Raw genomic sequence first — 20264 nt, forward strand, 5'->3', positions numbered from 1 at the left:
CTTAAAGTCACCAACTGAATTAGCCTCTAATGAGAGAATCAACCAGTCCTTTGAAGCTTTGAAGCCAGGCATTGACTTCTCTTCTCTAGCTATGAAAGTCCTAGATGGTATCTTTTTCCAATATAAGTCTATTTAGTGTAGCCATCTTTGTTAATTATCTGAGTTATATCTTCTGGATAACTTGCTGCAGCTTCTACATCAGCACTTGCTGCTTCATCTTGAACTTTTATGTCATAGAGATGGCTTCTTTTCTTAAGCCTCACGAAACAACTTCTGCTAGCTTCAAACTTTTTTCCTGCAGCTTTCTCATCTCTCTCAGCCTTCATAGAATTGCAGAGAGTTGGGTTTTGCTCTGGATTAGGCTTTGGCTTAAGGGAAGGTTGTGATTGGTTTGATCTTCTATCCAGACCACTAAAACTTTCTCCATATCATCAATAAGGCTGTTTCGCTTTCTTATCATTTGTGTGTTCACTGGAGTAGCGCTTTTAATTTCCTTCAATAACTTTTCATTTGCATGCACAGTTTGGCTAACTGTTTGGTACAAGAGGCCTAGCTTTCAGCCTGTCTCAGCTTTTGACAAGCTTTCCTCACTAAGCCTAATCATTTTAATTTTAATTTAAGTGGGAGCCTTGTGACTCTTCCTTTCACTTGAACACTTAAAGGCCATTGTAGAGTTATTAATTGACCTAATTTTAATATAGTTGTGTCTCGGAATAGTGAGCCATGAGGAGAGGGAGAGAGATGGGAACAGCCTGTTGGTAGAGCAGTCAGAACACACACTACATTTATTGATCAAGTTCACTGTCTTATATGGGCACGGTTTGTGGTGCCCCAATTACGATAGTCATGTCAAGGATCAAGGATCACAGATCACAGATCACCATAACAAATATAGTAATAATGAAAAAGTTTGAAATATTGTGAGAATTACCAAAATGTGACACAGAGACATGAAATGAGCAAATGTTGTTGGCAAAATGGTGCCAATAGATTTGCTTATCACAGAGTCGCCACAAACCTTCAATATATAAAAAATGCAGTATCTGCAAGTGCAGTAAAGCGAAGTGCAATGAAACGACGTATGCCTGTATAAGGAAAAAAAAGCAATGGAGGCAGTGAAGCAGTGTTCCAGTTTACACTCTAAGTCTGTGTTTCATGTGCTTTAATTATTATTCATTCCTCCTCTTTCATCTTCGCTGCCCTGCACAGTTTCCTGACATCCTTCAACAAACAGCTTCCAAGATGGCTGGGACTTTGCCCCCCAAAGAATTCCTCCAGGCTGTCTTTGAATCTGTTCGGAACAGCAGTGAGGAGAGCCCCAGCTCTGACCGCAGCCCTGGTGAGTGTTTCTGGGGGTATCTGAGCCCGTGTCGTGGCAGCAGTGTTTTGGCTAAGTCCCTGGCTTCAAGAGGACTCCTTGTCCAGGGGACTGAATGCAATGTTTGCAAAGCAGTAGAGTAGCAAAAATCCACAGGGCATAGAATTACATCTTTTTTTTTTTTTTAAATAAATTTATTTATTCTTTTTTTTTTTTTTTTTTTGGCTGTGTTGGGTCTTCATTGCCGCGCATGGGCTTTCTCTAGTTGAGGCAAGCAGGGGCTACTCTTCTTGCGGTGCGTGGGCTTCTCATTGTCGTGGCTTCTCTTGCTGCAGAGCACGGGCTCCAGAGCGCAGGCTCAGTAGTTGTGGCGCACGGGCTTAGTTGCTCCGGGGGGCATGTGGGATCTTCCCGGACCAGGGCTCGAACCCGTGTCCCCTGCATTGGCAGGCGGATTCTTAACCACTGAGCCACCAGGGAAGCCCAGAATTACATCTTTGTAAAGTGATTTGGAATCACATCTTGCACTCCTTACCCAGGCCAGTAGGTTTAATGGGTGAACATGTGCAACAAACATTTCAAAACAATTGATTTAAGGACCAAAATGGCTGTGTGGCTATGAATTGCCGTGCTGGGGCCAGGCTGACTGGATTTGGATCCCAGGGCTGCCACTTATGGGCTTTGTGACTTTGGGTAAGCTCTTTAACCTCTCTGTGCCTTGGGTTTTATCCTCCGTAAAATGGGGATAATGAAAATCCCTACCTCATTAGATTATCGTGAAGGTTGGTGGGTTTTAAACCTATAAACATGTGCACAACAGTGCCTGGCACATAGGAAATGCTCAGTAAGTATTAGATATGATTACAAGTATTATTGTGCACCTCCTGAGTGAAGACTTGTGCCAGGCAGGAGGGGACAAAGTTAACCAGACCCAAGAATAATTGTAGTAATAAAAGTAATCCGTGCTTACTTTCTTTCCTGCAACAAATAATTTTTGAGCACTGACTGTGTGAACAAAACAAAAACCCCTGCCCTCATAGAGCTTACTTTCAGATGGGGTTGGGGGTAGCCAGACAATAAATTACAGACATAAGTGAAGTACGTAGTATGTTGTGTGATGAGTATCAAGAAGGAAAATAAAGCAAAGGACAGGAGTCAGGGAGTGTGGGATGTGGGGCTGTAATTTGAAAGGAGAACACGGTTAAGGAAGGGCTCACTAAGGTGACGTTTGAGGAAAGACCCAAGGCAGTGTGGGAGTGGGCCCAGTGGGTGCCTGGAGTTAGAGTCTTCTGGGCAGAAAGAGTGTGACAGGAGTGGGGGAGGAAGGAGGAATGAGGCGCAGTGTGGCTGGAGTGGGGTCTTATCTCCTTGTAAAGGAGACCCTAAGGTGGGGTTTCATGGTGGCATCGAGCACGGAAATGTCATGATGGGACTGATGTTCACCTTGGGTCGTCGCCTCTCCGTGCATTGTCTCGTCCTCACCTCTGTCTATGGGGTGGGCAGTATGCTTTCTCCCATTTAGCAAAGGAGAATGAGGTTTAGTGGGATTGAGAGATTTGGCCAAAGTCTCAGAGTCAGTCAATGGCAGCTCTTGGAATTGAACCCAAAGCAGGTGATGTTCACCACTAGCCCGTACGTTCCTCGCCGCCTAGCAGTCCGGTTGTCATATCGCTGTGCTCCTTCTCTCTGCCTGTGGATACGTGAAAGTAAGACTTTCCACCCTTGGGAGAGGGTGCACTTAGCTCCAGTGCTTAATTGGAGTTTTCTTTAGTTGGTTCTGGGTATTAATTACTGCTGTGCTTATAGTCATTAATGGATTAGCAGAATTACTACTTGGTTCCATTTTAGTTAATTTTTGTGTGTGTTGATTCATTCAATGAGTATTTCCTGAACACCTACTATGTGTCAGGCCCTATTCTAAGCCCCAGGAATACAGAGTGATAAGACCAAGTCCCTGCTGTACTTTTAAACCATTCTGTTCTCTAATTCTGTACTTTCACTGAATCCTGCTTTCATTGGAAAGTGGGGCAAAGGGGGTCTAGGAGAGATGAGTCTTTCGTCTCCTCCAAGTGGGTTGTGATAAAGATGTTTGAGGACCAGACATGTACCTTTGACCTGGTCCAGTTTTGCCTCTTGATTAGAGTCCAGTGAATTTCCATTTAAGATGCAGTGAATGGGCCGTGGCCACAAGGCCTGGGAAATGCCCAGCCCCGGGTGGCGCTGGTGAGTCTGTCAGCATCAGGGGTCGTCAGCTCCTAAGATAAGAAACCCAGGATTGCTCTTAAGGCGAAGGTTTTCTCTCAGGTTGGGCACATCTGGGCCAGCAAAGGCAATATCTCATTTGTGTGTTGCTGAGAAAGTGGTTTGACTAGGTATGGTTCAGCTTACTCAGGACTGATATGGATGGGTTTCTCCTGTTGCCAAGGAAAATGTAACAGACCCATTTCTCCTCTGTCCTGGGATGGGAAGGCCATAGCCTCCACCAAGATTTTTATGGAGGGCAAATCATCTTCCCTTTCCACACTTAGATAGGAGCGCCCCTTCCTTATAATTCTGGAAGCCTTAACTCTGGGTTGCAAACTCAAATGCATGGGGTGGCTATGGCAGGTAGCATAATAAAAATGGCTAACACGTATTGAGTACTTACTGTATACCTGGCACTGTTCTAAGTGCTTCATAAATAATAACACATTTAGTCCTCGCAAAAATTCTATGAGGTAATTTTATACTCATTTTATAGACTAGGAATCTGAGGCACAGAGGGGTTAAATAGCTTTGGATTTGAATCTAAAGCCAGAACTGTTCACCACCACCTCCTGTTGCCCTCAAGGCAATTAGCAGTCCAGTCATAATGATGCAAAGCTCCTACTGTGTGTGTGTTTGTGGCTTTGCAAAAAGTTGGCATTTCCATGATTTCGTTAGGAAGAAATGGCACAAGTGGGATTCAAAATGGTCGCTGAGTCCCTGAGCTCAGTTTCTACCCTACACTATTTCTCATGGATAAATCCGATTGGAGAACAACATTACTCATTTCAATAAAGAAACAGACTCACATTTCCTGAAATTCTCTTTCCTCTGTTCCTTCCCCATGTCGCCCATTCCTCAGGTTGCCATGGAGTCTCGGCTCCCTCCTCCAATGACATCATCAAGCTGGCGGAAGCCAACGCCTGCTGGGCCCCCGAGGGCCTGCTCTGCCTGGGGGAGGATGCGTTCCTCAGGAGCGTGGAGCTGCTGGGCGCCGTCAGGAGCTTCAGCCCAGCTCAGCTGAGGACCCTGAAGGAGAAGGCAGTACAGGTGAAGCCCATCTCAGGGAGGAAGCACTCACAGAGGGAAACCCAGCACAGGGTCCCAGCCCTGCCGTGCACAGACCCCTCTCTTTCACTTTCTCTTGGGTCATCTTGTTGAAATCTGACTGCATCAGTTCAGAGCCATAGTTGTGATCTCCGCTCTGGAGAGATTTCTAGCTCCTCCCTCTTAGGGAATGAGATGCATCCTGGCCAGGAATGAGATGTGTCGGCATCTAAGGTACGCTCAGTAAATCAGATTCCGTGGGTGCTCTGGTGCCTCTGACTGAGGTGGTTTCCAGGAATTGTGCCTTTTCTTTCTCCACTCGGAGAACCCCACTGCTGCTTGCAGGAGGTTTTCTCAGAATCTGTTGCAAATTCACCTGAAAACAGAGCAGAAAGGAATAAAAAGAGGACCAGAAGTAATTTGCCATCTTTATAGAGATCACTTTGAGTGGCTTGTTTCAGCTATTAGGATGGTTGTGGACTATATAGTTACCCTTGTGGGGTTAAGACATTAAATTCCTTAAAATGATAACTCTATTTTTTTTAAAAAAATTAATTAATTAATTAATTTTTTGGCTGTGTTGGGTCTTCGTTTCTGTGCGAGGGCTTTCTCTGGTTGCGGCGAGCGGTGGCCACTCTTCATCGCGGTGCGCGGGCCTCTCACTATCGCGGCCTCTCTTGTTGCGGAGCACAGGCTCCAGACGCGCAGGCTCAGTAGTTGTGGCTCACGGGCCTAGTTGCTCCGCGGCATGTGTAATCCTCCCAGACCAGGGCTCGAACCAGTGTCCCCTGCACTGGCAGGCAGATTCTCAATGACTGCGCCACCAGGGAAGCCCATAACTATTTTTTATATGAGTAATCCAAGTTTATTGTAGAAAAGTCAGAAAATAATAAAGAAGAAAATCAGTCATAATCTTTTACCCAGAGGTAAGCACTTGTTAATGTTTTGGTATGTTCATCTGAAGCTTCCCAGACTTCTGTGTATGTGTGTAAAATATATTTATATATTTCATACATATATTTCATACATACGTATATATGCTACAAAATATAGCATCACAGTCACATACTATTAAATAGCGTGCTGTCCACACCAACAGTGTATAGTGCATATTTTTATATATCAGAAAAATAAATCTATATCAGTATTTTAAATAGCTATATAATATTTCACTTTATGGCTCGTTTTTATTTATGTAACCAGTTGGTAGACTTTTAGATTGTTTATTTTTTTAAGGCCTCAAGGTGCATATTTATACATATTTCTTTGGCCACTTGTCTTATTATTTACTTAGGCTAAATTCCCAGAGATGGAATTTCTGAGTCAAAGAGTATAAATATTTTAAAAGCTTTAGATGCATGTAGCCAGATTCCCCTCTAAAAAGCATGTACCGACTTACATTCTCAACACCAACAAATGAGGGTATCCTGTACCCCATATCTTTCCAATTCTTTTTACTCCTCGTCCATATGCTCAGCCAATTTAGTATTCTTTGATTGTTGTTAACATACATTTCTTTAATTATGACTGAGACTGAACTTTTCCCATATGTTTATTTCTTCTTTTGTGAATTTCCTGTTCATGTCTTTTGTCTATTAAAGCAATAATAGATGTAGTCATCGTTTTCTTCTTGATTTATAAGAGAAGTTTATATATTAAAGAAATTTGCCCTGTGTCTGTTTCAAATGCTGTCAGTAATGGTCAGTCTAATCTGGTTTGTCTAATCTGGCTTTTTTTTTTCACCTGAAGGTTTGGGACACGCCTTCTTACTGGAGAGAGTACCATCTGGCCTCCCTGGGGCGCATTGTTCTGGCTCTTACTGAGAGTGAGCTTGAGCAGCTGAATCTCAGCTCCATCGACACTGTGGCTTCCCTCAGCCAGCAGACAGAGTGGACCCCAGGGCAGGTAAGTAGATGTTGCTGGATCTTTCAAATATTCTACTTCTGTCTTAATTTTGTGTATATTTTCCTTTACATCCTAGAACATACTTAATAGTATTTATAATAGTAGTTTTAAAAACCTTTCCTGCTAATTCCATCATAATTGTCATTTCTGAGACTGTTTCTGTTAGCTAATTTTTCCCGTAGTTATGGGTCATATTTTCTTATTTGCAAGTCTAGTAATTTTGATGGGCTGATGGGTGTTGTAAATTTTACATCTTTGAGCACCCACCCAATTTAGTGGTACTCCTTTAAAGAGTATTGGGCTTTGTTCTGGCATACACTTAAATTACTTTTAGATCAGTATGATCATTTTGAGGCTTCCCTTTGAGCATTATAAGGGTGAGTCTAGACTGAGCTTTATTCTGTGGTTAATTTATCCCCATCACTGAGACATGATTCTTCTGAGGACTCTATCCAATGCTCCGTGTATTTCAAGACCTCTTCTCTCTGGCTGGTGGGAATGTGAACTCTTTCCAGCTCCATGTGAGCTCTGAGAATTGTTCAGACTACCGCTTTCTGATGCCTTTTTTGATATTTATGTGGAGTTTCATTCCTTGCATGTGATCAGCACTCAGCCAGACTTGAGAAGACCTCTTTGCAGATTTCTGGAGCTCTCTCTCTCTCTCTGTGCAGTTTCTTCCTCTCCAGTACTTTGCCCAACAAATTATAGGATCCCTGGCCTCTCTGAACTTGAATCTCTGTATCCTCAACTCAGCCTGACCACTGGGCTTTTTTGGGTTCCCTTTCCTGCTCCATAGCCTGGAAACTGCCTCTGGGCAGAGAGCAAGGACAATTGTGGGGGCTCACCTGATTTGTTTTCCTTCTTCCAGGATTATAGGCCTGTGCTCCCTGTTGTCTGGTGTCTAAATACAGTTGTTTCATATACTTTGTTCACTTTATGGTGAGAGGGTGATTCCTGTGTCAGTTAATTCTTCACAGGCTAAAGAAGAAGTTCCGTCCAGAATTTAATTGTTTCAATTGGGAGGGAAGTTAATCCACTGTATTGCTAGAAAGGGGAGTCTTAGCTGCTGTGTGTTAACTTCATTCTCAGGCAGCCCTCCCTCAGCTGTTGTTTTCAGCACTAGGCTTATGTATCATGTAATTAGCAACCCCAGAAAAAAGTGCCCCTTTCTCATTAATTTTTGAAACAGTCCCAGCATTGACTCCAATCATGCAATTGCCCGGCCCTAAACTATCTGGTCAGGATTAGAATATGTGGGTTGGCCTGGCATGCACCAGGGAGTGGAATCTATCTCACCAGGGCCATATGAACTGAGGATGGGGAACGCGTGTATCGTAACGATCCCCAAAGATGTCCACATCCTCATCCCTGGAACCTGTGACTATGTTACCTTATGTGGCAAAAGGGACTTTGCAGATGTGATTAGGTTAAGGATCTTGAGATGGGAGGTTATCCTGGTGGGCCCAACATAATCACAAGGGTCCTTAGAAAGGACCACAGATACAGAAGGCAATGTGACAGTGGAAGCAGAGGGACAAGGGACACACTGAGAGATTTGAAGGTGCAGTGCTGCTGGTTTTGAAGATGGAAGATGGGACTCCGAGTCAAGGAATTCAGGCAGCCTCTAGAAGCTAAAGCAGACAGGGAAATGCATTCTCTCTAGAGCCTCCAGAACGAACACATCTTGCTGACCCATTTTAGGACTTAAGACCCCCAGAACTGTAAAAGAATATATCCATGTTGTTTCAGGCCACTGAGTTTGTGGTAATTTGTTACAGCAGCAAGAGGAAATGAGCACAGGTGGTTCACCAAAGGAAAAGCATGGTGTTATCAAAGGGAGAATGGATGCTGGGCAAGCAAAACCAAGGCATGTCCCCTACTCTCATGAGCTTTTTGTAATCAGGATTGCCATGTCACGTGACTCTGGGTGGCACCATTCAACTAGAACATGGTGTGAATTGTGCCCCCCTGGAGTTAGGTAACATGGAGGTCCTGGTCATAAGGATTAAGTGAGTTAATACATGTTAAATATGGTGAACAATGCCTGCGACATAGTAGTCAACAAAAATTAGTTGTCTTCACTGTTGTCATCAGCATATTGTCATCATCACACTTTTTCTCTCTGGCAGTTTAACACCTTCCTCATTTGCAAGGTGAGGGGGTTGGACCCCCAAGTCCGCAGTTCCTTCCACTCTGACATTCTGCAATCCTGGGGTTCCGTGACACTAAAACTGGTTTTGACTGGCTTGAGAAGTGCCACATCACACTTCCAATATTAAAATCATTCTATTCGCAGTCTGGGAGAAAACAGAAAAATATATCCAACTTAGAAACTAGAGTATCTCTTTCCCTTTTTATCAATTTTCAATTCCCATGGATGGCAGTGAGATTTATCAATATGTTTGAAGAGGATATGAAAACCAACATTTGCATATATCATTTGCAGTCAGTTCCTCAACTTTAGCTCCCAATCAAACGCTTAAATGCATGTTTCTAGATTAATAGTCAGACCTGGTGAAACTACATTAACAGATAGTTCAGCTTAAAAACCAATATAAAGGAAAAAAAACTATTATAGAAGCCAGAGGGATGAACAGAGAGATTGAAATCTTACAGCTATTCACTTTCCAGTGGTTAATATTGCCTAAAAGTGTTGGTATTAATTGTCTTGGAATCATTACAGATACAGTGCTCCAGTCACTCTAGGAAATATATTTTGGCTTATCACCTTGCAGGCTGAGCTTGCATTTTCCAGGTTCCAGTGGCAAGGACAATTTAATATCACATCTTCAAAGTAATTTTATTTGAATTGTATTTTTGCACTTTCATTTTAAAATGGGCATGCCTGATGGTTGGGGGGCACAGATTGCTATGAGTCAATGAGTGAAACCTGATTATGAAGACTTAATAAGAAAAGTTCAAAAGCTAACTTGAATCTCCATCTTTCCTTCATCCCCAAACATCTTCACTGGCTCTGAAGTCAGACTGCCCAGGTTGTAATCCTAGAACCATTATCTACTAGCTGTGTAACCTTGGCATAGTTACTTAACCTCTCTGTGCCTCAGTTTCCTCATCTGTGAAATAGAGATAATATTAATATTTACTTCCTAGGGTTGTTGTGAGGATTAGATGAGATAGTATGTGTAAATGGTCAAAACAGTGTTGGCATACAGTAAGCATTCAATAAATATTAGCTATTATTATTTTGGATGCACATTGCCATTCAAAGACATTTAAATCTAAACATTGTGTTACTGAAATTCACTTACAGTACCTGTGAGCTTTGTAATCATTGAGGGGAATCTTCATGAAGACACTGACCAGTCCAATTTGCAGAGACGTGGGAAGTCTCTCTGAAGCCAATCCATCACATGACGGCAATAATCTGATGCCATTTCGAAGGAGTATATATTGCCTACAACTTCTATAGCTTGCTCACTCAGATGTTCATTCATTCATTCAAAAAGTACTTATTATTCCAAAAGTACCCTAATATGGGCCAGGCATTGTATCAGGTATAGGGATGCAGGAGTGAACTAGCTGGATATGGTCTTTGTCTTTGGAGATTCTACTGGGTGATACAGACAAAAAGTTGAGTGATCAAGGTGAAACATTTAATAAATTTTGATAAGTGATAAGCAGAAAATGGGCAAGGTGCTCATGGAAATAGTGCAGAGGGAAGCTACTTGGGATGGGGGAATCCAGGAAGTCTTCTCTGAGCAGGTAGCGTATAAACAGACCTGAGGGATAGAAAGACAACAGCCACGTGAAAAGTGGAATCCCATTGCAGCGTTTCACAATCTTTGCCAATACTTTTTCTTAACACTGGAGTGATCTATAGTGTGTGATGGGATGGACTGACATTAAAGGGAGATGGGAAGATTCACTGTACCCCTGTGACCCTCACTTGCATTCAGGAGATGTTCGTCCTTGGAGGTCTCCTCCCTATCTTTGCCTTGTGAGCTCTGGCCCTTTTGTAATCTTCTGCATCTGCCTCCATGAGCCCTGAGGAGCCAGACAATTATACGGCTCATCTTCAGGAGATTGACTTGGGTCCTTCCTCAGGTCCAGCATATCTGGATCTAATTAATCAGGGTTAATCCAGTTACAAGTGACAGAAAACCCAACTCAAAGTGGCTTGAACAAGAATGGAATTGACTCCCATAACTGAGAAGGTCAAGGTTGGAATTAAGGTATGGCTGGATCCAGGGGCTTCAACACTACTGTCAGGAATCCATCTCTCACCAATTTTTGACCCTGCTTTCCTTTGTGTGGGCTTTGTTCAGAAGCAGTTTCTTTCTTTCAAATAAATTTATTTATTTATTTTATTTTTGGCTGTGTTGGGTCTTCGTTGCTGCGCGCGGGCTTTCTCTAGTTGCATTGAGCGGGGGCTGCTCTTTGTTGTGGTGCACGGGCTTCTCATTGTGGTGGCTTCTCTTCTTGCGGAGCATGGGCTCTAGGCGCACAGGCTTCAGTAGTTGTGGCACACGGGCTCAGTAGTTGTGGCGCACAGGCTTAGTTGCTCCGTGGCATGTGGGATCTTCCCGGACCAGGGATTGAACCCCTGTCCCCTGCATTGGCAGGCAGATTCTTAACCACTGAGCCACCAGGGAAGTCCCCAGGGGCAGTTTCTTTGCACGTGTTGAGTTCTAGCAGATTCAGGTGTTTGTCCTTCCAAGGTCCAGTCCACAGTAAAGAAAGCTCTTCTCTTCTAATTGCTCCAACCAAAGTCCTGGTTGGTTTTGACTGGACCACATGCCTAGTCTAGAACCAGTCACTGCAGCCAGGCTAAGAGACAAACTGAATGGCCAGGACTGGGCCATAGCATCACCTCTGGAACTCAGAATGCAGTTAGCTCCAATTGAACCACATGAAGTGAGAGTGTAGGAGGTCTGGCTCTCCAGGGAAAGTCATGAATAATGAATGGTCACTATAGTAAAATTACAGGGACCCTACACTACACATCAGCCCCTAAATCAAAGCTCATTGAAGAGATTCCTGTGTGGTTTTTTAATGCCAAAGGATTTAATGTACTACTCCCTGGAATTGAAGAGTGAGAGGCAAACCTGTTTCAGGGTAGATTTCACGAAGGTAACATTTGACTTGAACTCCCAAATAAAAGGATGGTCGGATTTTAACAGTTGGGAATGCAGGAAGGGCATTTCAGATGGAGGCACTGACTTGAGTAAAGGTGCAAAGGCAGAAAATTACAAGGTTTTGTCAGAAAGTTGTGAAAACAGATGCTGGAAAAGTCTGGATCCTGATACAGAAGAACTTAAATGACCAAACTATGTGACGGTCATGAGTGATGAAGGGGATAAGCCAGCAGACACAGACACAAGGTGTAGGTGTCTTCTTTTTTTTTTTTTCCCATTTATTTATTTTTGGCTGTGTTGGGTCTTCGTTTCTGTGCGAGGGCTTTCTCTAGTTGCGGCGAACGGGGGCCACTCTTCATCGCGGTGCGCGGGCCTCTCACTGTCGCGGCCTCTCTTGTTGCGGAGCACAGGCTCCAGACGCGCAGGCTCAGTAGTTGTGGCTCACGGGCCCAGTTGCTCCGCAGCATGTGGGATCTTCCCAGACCAGGGACACGAACCCGTGTCTCCTGCACTGGCGTGCAGATTCTCAACCACTGCGCCACCAGGGAAGCCCATAGGTGTCTTTAACATTGGTGAAGGATACAAGAGCTTCACGGCCTAAAGATGCCTCCATCGATCAGGGGACATGCTCCGTAGAAGCAGCACCTTCAGGAGGTTAACCTGGATGAGTGGCTGGGATGATTTGGGGTGGGCAGTATGTTCAGAGGAGCAGGGTGGGCGATCAGTCAGGAGGCTGGCTCCATTGTCCCCTCAGACCTTGGGGTCTCGATCATCCCTGGATAGTTCATTTCCTATCCTCCCGCATTTTTATAGGCTAAATCCATTCTGCAAGGGTTCCTGGAGGATTCAGGATATAGTGTCCAGGATCTGAAGAGCTTCCACTTAGTAGGACTTGGTGCAACCCTGTGTGCCATGAACATCACCGAAATCTCACTTATAAAGATCTCAGAATTCAGGTAACCAAAACGCTAGTGTGCAAAGTAGCAAATGATTGATTGGTTCATTCATTCATTCATTCAGCAAGATGTTCTCTGCTTCCTCATGCTTTGCAACCTTTCTGGGCTAAAATAAGGAGTGAGATTAGCTGGATCCTTTTTTGGTGCTGAAACCTTCTGCATATCTTTTTTTGGCTGGAGAGTCTCCCAGGCTCACACTACATCCTCCCTCATAACCAGGGTGGTGGTGGCCAGAATTGGGACCCTGCTCTGCAGCACCCACGTCTTGGCAGAGTTTAAGAGGAAGGCAGAAGTTGTGTTTGGGGGGCCCACTGAGTGGTCCAGCTCTGTCCTGCAGGAGCTTGGGACCATTGCAGGTAAGAGACACCTTGATCATGCCTTTCTCTCCCTTTCCAACCTTAAACCTGGGGACAAAAACAAACAAAATAATGAAAGAATCAGGACAGAAATAAAGATGCAGATGTAGAGAATGGACTTGAGGACACGGGGAGGGGGAAGGGTAAGCTGGGACGAAATGAGAGAGTGGCATGGACATACATACACTACCAAATGTAAAATAGATAGCTAGTGGGAAGCAGCCGCATAGCACAGGGAGATCAGCTCGGTGCTTTGTGACCACCTAGAGGGGTGGGATGGGGAGGGTGGGAGGGAGATGCAAGAGGGATGGGATATGGGGATATATGTATATGTATAGCTGATTCACTTTGTTATACAGGAGAAACTAACACAACATTGTAAAGCAATTATACTCTAATAAAGATGTTAAAAAAATAAAGGTTAAATAATATAGTGTTGAAAAAAAAAAAAGAATCCTTGACCACGTGTAGTGACTATCTATAGAGTTATGGTTGAACCTAGATTTCATGACTTGAAGTTGCAGAGGGTGGGGTCTGCAAGTCTGCTTTTTAAACAAGCTCTCTTGGTAATTTTTGTGTAGCTAAAGTGGTTTAGAATGTTATTTAATTGGCTCCAAAATAGATTTATACACAATTTGAAATTTGTGTAAAGTGAAGCTCCTTCTGGGCATACATTTCCTTGTAGGAGACCAATCAGGGTTAATGTGACCCACATTTTTTTCCCTGAGTTGATTAAGGAACCTAATTCCCCGGTGTGATTTTCAGGGACTTTTGTAAGGAAAGATGTTTGCCTAGAACACGCAGATCTGTACATTATGCAGCACCATTAATAAAACAAATGGAGTTCTGATGGCTTGAACTAAACCCTCATGATTCCTTTTTCACCCCAGCTGGATTAAGTAAGGAAGAGCTCCGAATGCTTGACAAGGATTTGATGCCATATTTCCAGCCATCAGCAATCAAATGCCTTCCTGATGAGATATTCAAAGTAGGTACTCAGTTCCTCAAGGAGAATGGGAGCTTGACCCTATTTCAAATCACACAGGGAGGCAGATGGTGGGCCTTGGATTCTAGGGACCTGCAACCAGCCTTCTGCTAATAGGGCCAGAGGAGAGCTGTGTGCCAACAGCGGATGGATCACAAGATAATTTTAGGTGTTTTTGTTTTTTAAGTATTTTTTTCTTCAGTTTAAATTTATCTTTTAATTGTATCTATTTTTACGGTTTCCTTCTCTTCATAGCCACTGGTACTGATTTTCTATTTATGATGGTATGACAGGTGCATATTCCCTTATCCAAAACCCTTGGGGGCATATATATATTTCAGAATTTGGAATTTTCCAGATTTTAGGAAGATCACTCTGTGAATCTACAGTATGGTAACTTAATACCTTCAGCAGTGTCTGGGGAAGCACCTTGTAAGCAAATGCATTAATATTTCCGTGAAGAAATCTGTGACAAATCACACTAATTGGAATACATAGAGACTATAAATGGTCTCACATCAATTTAGGTCAGATTTTGCTGGCAAATAAGTTTGTCTTAAACTTTGGAAAAAACTTTGTTTTCTGACTTTTTTGGACTTCAGAATTGCAGATGAGGGATAACATTTCCTGTATAACATTTCCTTTTAAAATAAATTTAAGTAAAATATTTTAATTGATTTTAAGAAAAGTGTTAAGGAAGCCACAGTAGGACAGGTGACAAACAGCTATGGAAAAAATTGAGAGGGTTGAATTGGATCAACTGAGGTTAGGGAAGCAGGGTGTCCAGTGAGAGGTCCTTCCTTCCTGTCATGTGCAAGATAAGGAGAGGATTTGGTGGGGACAGTCTGCTCTGATGAGGAGTGACGCTGGTGTTCTTGCCTGCTATGTAACTTGGAAACACATTCTGTCCATAAAAACTGGATAAGGCACACACAGGAGGCTAGACAAACTCCCTTGATGCAACATCATTGGTTCATTTTAGGAAAGAGAGCGACCTTGAACCACTTCAGCACCCAGGACAGTTCCCAGCACAGAAGAGGTGTGGTAGCTGTTTAGGGGAAATAAGTAAGTCATAGTCCTTAACGCCATTGAGCTTCTCCTCTGGGGGCTCTGCATGGGGTAGGCAGCTTGGTTCTTGATGCTGGCATGTTGCTGAGCACTTTCTCCTGGTCTTGTCTGGAATGCAGTCTGTAGCTTACCTACTCCAAAAATTCCTAGTGGCCACTTACATTGTGGTAGGCTCCAGCCTAGGTGCTAGGATGTAGGCTCCAAGCTGGTGCCCCTGGGATGCACTGGTGAAGGGGTATAACACAGTGCCTTCAGGGGCTTGAAAAGTAACATAAGGGAGTGCAGTCGCCTGGGTAGGGACTGAAGTGAACTGGAGAGCCCTGTCAAAATCTGGGGAAGCTGCTTCTCATCTCTGGCACATTGATGCAGTGTGACAATGTGGGCCAAGTATTGCTGGATCTTCCTTTTTATTTAAGAATCCAGAAATCTCATTTTCATATGAAATCTCCTGATAATTAAATGTTGGCAACCACTTTGAATCTATATTTTAAAACACAGTGCAATAGGCCTAGAGATTCAATCTGGCCTGTGGGTTGCAAGCAGCAACATTGGAAAAATAGATCATTTTTATAATGCAGACTCTATATTAATGGTAGATGTAAGGTGTAAGCCAGAAGAACATGTCCTGTGTGTGTGTGTGTGTGTGTGTGTGTGTGTGTGTGTTTGTGGTGAGAGGGGGGAGGTGATGCTGAATTTTGCAGGACAGGTTAGCTAGGTGGAGAGGGAGGAACAGTGTTCCAGGCAGAAGGAAGTGCTGCCTTCTGGGGGCTGCAGATTTGGACCTCCATTATCCAGGAGTGAAGTGTGCCAGCACAGAGGACACTGGAGAGGTGGGCAGGACCCAGAGCTTGAAGCCCTCATTACCATGTTCAGGAGCTTGAGCTGTGGCCTGGAGAGGTGGCAGGGAAGTGTTCTAAGCAGGGGAATGACATGATTCCAGAGAAGCATCAACCTGGATGGGAAAGAAGAAGGTGAAGGAGAGAAGAAGATGGGGTGAAGGAGCAGAACCCCCTTTCTCAGAATCTTTGGGGCCCTTAGAAAATAAGCAGGATGACTTTAGAGGCCCCTGCCATCCCATCTCATTCCACACCCACTGGAACTAGTCACCAAGTCCTCTCTAGGATGGAAGCGACTTCAGAAAACATCTTGTTCAGGGCCCTCAAAGGACTTCTGCTCTCGGCAGAATATCCCATTTCCGGTGTCCATGGCAGACATCACTAATAGATTACTGTACTCCCCTTCGCTGAGCCCTCACAGGACTCATCAGCAAGGGTGAGAATCACTTAGGAGACGAGTTATCTGTGCCATCCCACATCTAGTCCAAAAGCCCAGAGAGGCTATGAAACTTGCCCAAGGTCACACAGCTATTATGTGACAGAGCTGGGACACAGATTCAGGTCTTTGCCTTTTAGGTGTGTGTTTTCTCCTCCACATCAGTGTTTCTCAGGTGGGGGACTTGAAGCATTGGGGGTGGGGTAGGGTGGGTACCTTGCACTGCATTAAACAACATTGTCACCTTTTCACCTCTCCTTTACTACTGATTACTTGAAGGAGGAAGTCTCGATTTGGAGCGTAAATGTATTTAACACCTCTATAACACTTAAAATCCCCTCTTTTATCTGTTTTTAAAGAGGCCTCAGGCTCAGACATTGTTGGCCAACACATATAGCTACAATTCAACAGTGTTGTTTTATTTATTATGGCATATTTTAAATGAGTACTTTTGCGAGTCATTGCAATTTTCCATTTTTGGAAATTTCAATTAAATTCTTTTCATTTTAAAATAAGTTTATTTTAGTAGTGGAAGAGTGATCTGATTTTAAGTGAAAATCCTAAAGAGGAGCACAAATGGTACATGGGTACGACGAAGGTGTGCGGGTCCTGGGCGGATGGCCGAGGTTTGGGAAAGCCGCGGAGGGGCGCCTCTGAGGGCGCTGCCCCCTCTCCCCTGCAGGAACTGTCCGCGGAGCAGATCGCCTCCCTGGGCCCGGAAAACGCCGCGGCCGTGACCCCAGCCCAGCGCCGGCAGCTCAGCATGTTGCAGCTGCAGAGCCTCCAGCGGGCGCTAGATGGCGCCAAGACTCGCTCCTGGCTGGACGCGCCTCCGAGCGCCAGCCCCACCCGGACCCCCTCCTCTCTTTCTCCTCCAGGTGAGCCGGACAGACCCAGCCCGGTCCCCCACTCCTAATCCCTTTCCTAGTCTCTTGGTCCGCCCTGCCAGACCTGGGGCAGCAGGAAGGTTCCTAAAATTCAGGGTGGGCTCTCTGACAGTCCTTGGAGATCCTGCATTCCCAGAAAAATCCGAAGTCCCTACCGAGCACATGTAAATGATTCTCAACTCCAGAGCACTTTATAGTCAAGGGGGGAGCTTTTTTTAAAAAAACTTATTTATTTTTGGCTGCATTGGGTCTTCGTTGTTGCGCATGGGCTTCCTCTAGTTGCGGCAAGCGGGGCTACTCTTTGTTGCGGTGCGCTGGCTTCTCATTGCGGTGGCTTCTCTTGTTGCGGGGCACAGGCTCTAGGCGCGCGGGCTTCAGTAGTTGTGGCTCGTGGGCTCAGTGGTTGTGGCTCGCGGGCTCTACAGCGCGGGCTTCAGTAGTTGTGGCGCTCGGGCTTAGTTGCTCCGCTGCCTGTGGGATCTTCCCGGACCAGGGCTCGAACCGTGTACCCTGCATTGGCAGGCGGATTCTTAACCACTGTGCCACCAGGGAAGACCAACCGGGGAGCTTTTAAAAACTGCCAGTCCCGTGGACCCCACCCAGAACCCACTGAATCAGAATTTCTTAGGACTTAAGTCCTGTCGGTGGTTCCTTTGCTCCTCCCTCCTCACCGTCCAGTATTAATTAATAAATTCAATTGACGTATACTGGGCACCTATTAATACTATGTGCCAAGCCTGCGGTAGGAGCAGGGAATACAGAGGTGAGTAAGGCAGGTAAGGCTTTCTCATAAATAAAGAAGATTTCAAATCTGGTAAGACCAGGGGAGGAAAGCAGCAGAGGGTGGTGGTGGTGACTAAGGGCTGAGCTGAGACAGAGGAGCCGGGGGTGTGGCTTTCCTTCCCGTCTTTCCTTCCTGCCTGTCTTACTCTCCCCCTCCCCTCACTCTCCCACTTCTTTGTGCCTCCTTCTGTCTTTAGTGAGCACCGTCTTTGGACTAAGCTGGTGCTGGGCTCTGGGGAGGCAACTGTGAACGAGCCAGGCGTGTCCTCTGTCCTCTCTGAACTCCCAGTCCAGCATGGGGGTGAGGGAAACTGCTGCACCCCGGTGACCATGAGGCAGTACGAGGGGTGCTGTGAGGGGGGGACACAGGCCCCCAGGGAATGCTTGGGAGAGGCAGCTACCTAGGCTTGGGAAAGCGGGGAGCGGCCATGGAAGCCTCCAGAAGACAGTGATTCCTAAGCTGCAGACCAAGAGAAGAGAAGATGGACCCAGCCAGGTGGAGAGTGTCCCAGGTAGAGGGAAGAGTGAGTGCAAAAACCCAGAGAGCGAAGCTTGGTGCTTCGCTGTCTCCAGGTCCGCCCCAGCGTCCCTTGGGGATAGCAAACTGGGGGATTCCCAATTTCTGCAGCCACAAGTGGCCAGACATGGCACCTGCAAACCGGAGCCACGCCCTTTGACTTACTATTATCTTAAAGCCTTTTCATTGAAATATAATACGCATACATTTAAAAGTTATTTTAAAATGTTACAGTGTTTTGTGTGTTATATAATGCACGCAGTAGGCAATGCACCTGGTTTCAAATACGAAAGGTCTGAAAAGGTGTGCAGTGAACCATCTCCCCCATCCCCTGTTCCTTAGTCGCCCAATTCCCCTCTCCAGAGGCAACCAATGTTACCAGCTTGTGTATCTGTCCAGCGATACTCTATGCATATCCATAGTTTATCCCTGCACTTTTACAAAACTTGTTATACACTTTGTTCTGTGCCTTGCATTTTTTACCTGACAATATACCTCGGAGGTAGTTCCATATCTGTACCTAGGAGCCGTGCAATTGTTGTTCTTCTGGCTACGGCATAACTGTATTTAACTAGATCTCTGTAGACGACAATTCAGTTGTTTCTATTTTTATATTGTTATGAACAATGCTGCGGCGGATGACCTTATATACTTTGCATCCGTTCAAGTATATCTGCAGGGTAAACTCTTCCAAGTGGGATTGCTGGGTCAGAGGGTTTGTGCATTTGTAATTTTGATGAATACTCAGCCAGGCAGGAGAAGCCTAGATTCCTTCTCCTTCCGTTCACCCCACAGGCCTGAGCTGGTGCTGGCAGCTGGGTGAACCCTTCCTGTGGGCCAGGCACTTAATCTCTTGCTTTGTAAATTTGCTTCATTATCTGACTCATCTGGGAGTGATACTTAAAAATCCAAATTCCTGGGCCTGGTACCAGACTTGCTGAATCAGAATTTGCAGGGGAGGATCCCAGAATTTGCATTTTTAGCATTCTCCCCAGGTGACTCTTATGATTAAGGCAGCTCTGGTAGTCACTGATTCACACAATCTCATTTAATTCGCCTTTCCGTCCCTTGCAATTTGGGGTCATTATTCCCGTTTAGGAGTTGAGCAAACCAAGGTTGGGCGAGATCTAGTGAGTGGTTCAGGGAGAGGCGCGGGGAGCTGGCGTGGTGCGTCCCCCCTCCGCGGGCTGCTGAGACCTCCTCTGCACTCTTGTCTTGTCTTGTTTCCTTTTAGGAGCCTGGGTCTCCCAGGGTCTTGGGCTGGGCTGCCCTCTGCTGGTCCTGATGCCCAAGCTCGTGTGGTGAGCGGCATTTGCGCATTGCCCTGGGGCCCAGGCAGCTGGCCAGGGCACGTGGAGACCGAGAGCGCTGCAGACGGTGGGAGTCCCGCACCCTGACTCAGAGCCTCAGTGGGGGCAGGGAGACCCCGGGGCCTTGGAACTGAAGAGGCGCTAAAAGGAAGAATAATTGTTAAAAATGATCTCGCACGTTCTTAACCTGGCTTGTGTCCTCAGCAGGGAGGCATTCTCAGCCTCATTGCAGTCTCCCTAGTTTTCCAGCTTGGAGACAGAGAAGCTGGGGAGGAAGGGGTGTTTCCTGTCAAAGCATGAAGACCTTAGTACAAGTTACTGCCCTCCCTCCAGAGGGAGACGCCGGAGAGGAGTGGGTGCAGGCAAAGGCGCCGTTTTCGCCAGGGCCTGATTTGGCTTCAATTCTGGCTTAATTTCCCTTCCTTGGAGCTACGAGGCGCATTGGATTTCTCCTTCTTAGATACTTCGCAGAGCTGAAATAAATGAATCCCGCAGCAGACGCCAATATTCCTGCCTGATT

The 20264-nt window shown here is 45.4% G+C and overlaps 1 protein-coding gene across 1 annotated transcript in view; it reads left to right on the forward strand.

Annotated features, from left to right (window-relative positions):
• The window catches only part of OTOA (otoancorin), a 60071-nt gene extending 40332 nt beyond the window's left edge, over window positions 1-19739 (forward strand). The window contains exons 21-28 of the mRNA XM_061208812.1: window positions 1210-1339; window positions 4425-4612; window positions 6359-6514; window positions 12424-12566; window positions 12786-12922; window positions 13813-13910; window positions 16930-17125; window positions 19669-19739. Coding sequence (XP_061064795.1) covers window positions 1210-1339; window positions 4425-4612; window positions 6359-6514; window positions 12424-12566; window positions 12786-12922; window positions 13813-13910; window positions 16930-17125; window positions 19669-19739 — 1119 coding nt within the window. The remainder of the gene's footprint in view (window positions 1-1209; window positions 1340-4424; window positions 4613-6358; window positions 6515-12423; window positions 12567-12785; window positions 12923-13812; window positions 13911-16929; window positions 17126-19668) is intronic.
• Window positions 19740-20264: the final 525 nt, after the last annotated feature.

The sequence above is a fragment of the Eubalaena glacialis genome, chromosome 13 (genome assembly GCF_028564815.1).
Source record: "Eubalaena glacialis isolate mEubGla1 chromosome 13, mEubGla1.1.hap2.+ XY, whole genome shotgun sequence".
Lineage (NCBI taxonomy): Eukaryota > Metazoa > Chordata > Mammalia > Artiodactyla > Balaenidae > Eubalaena > Eubalaena glacialis.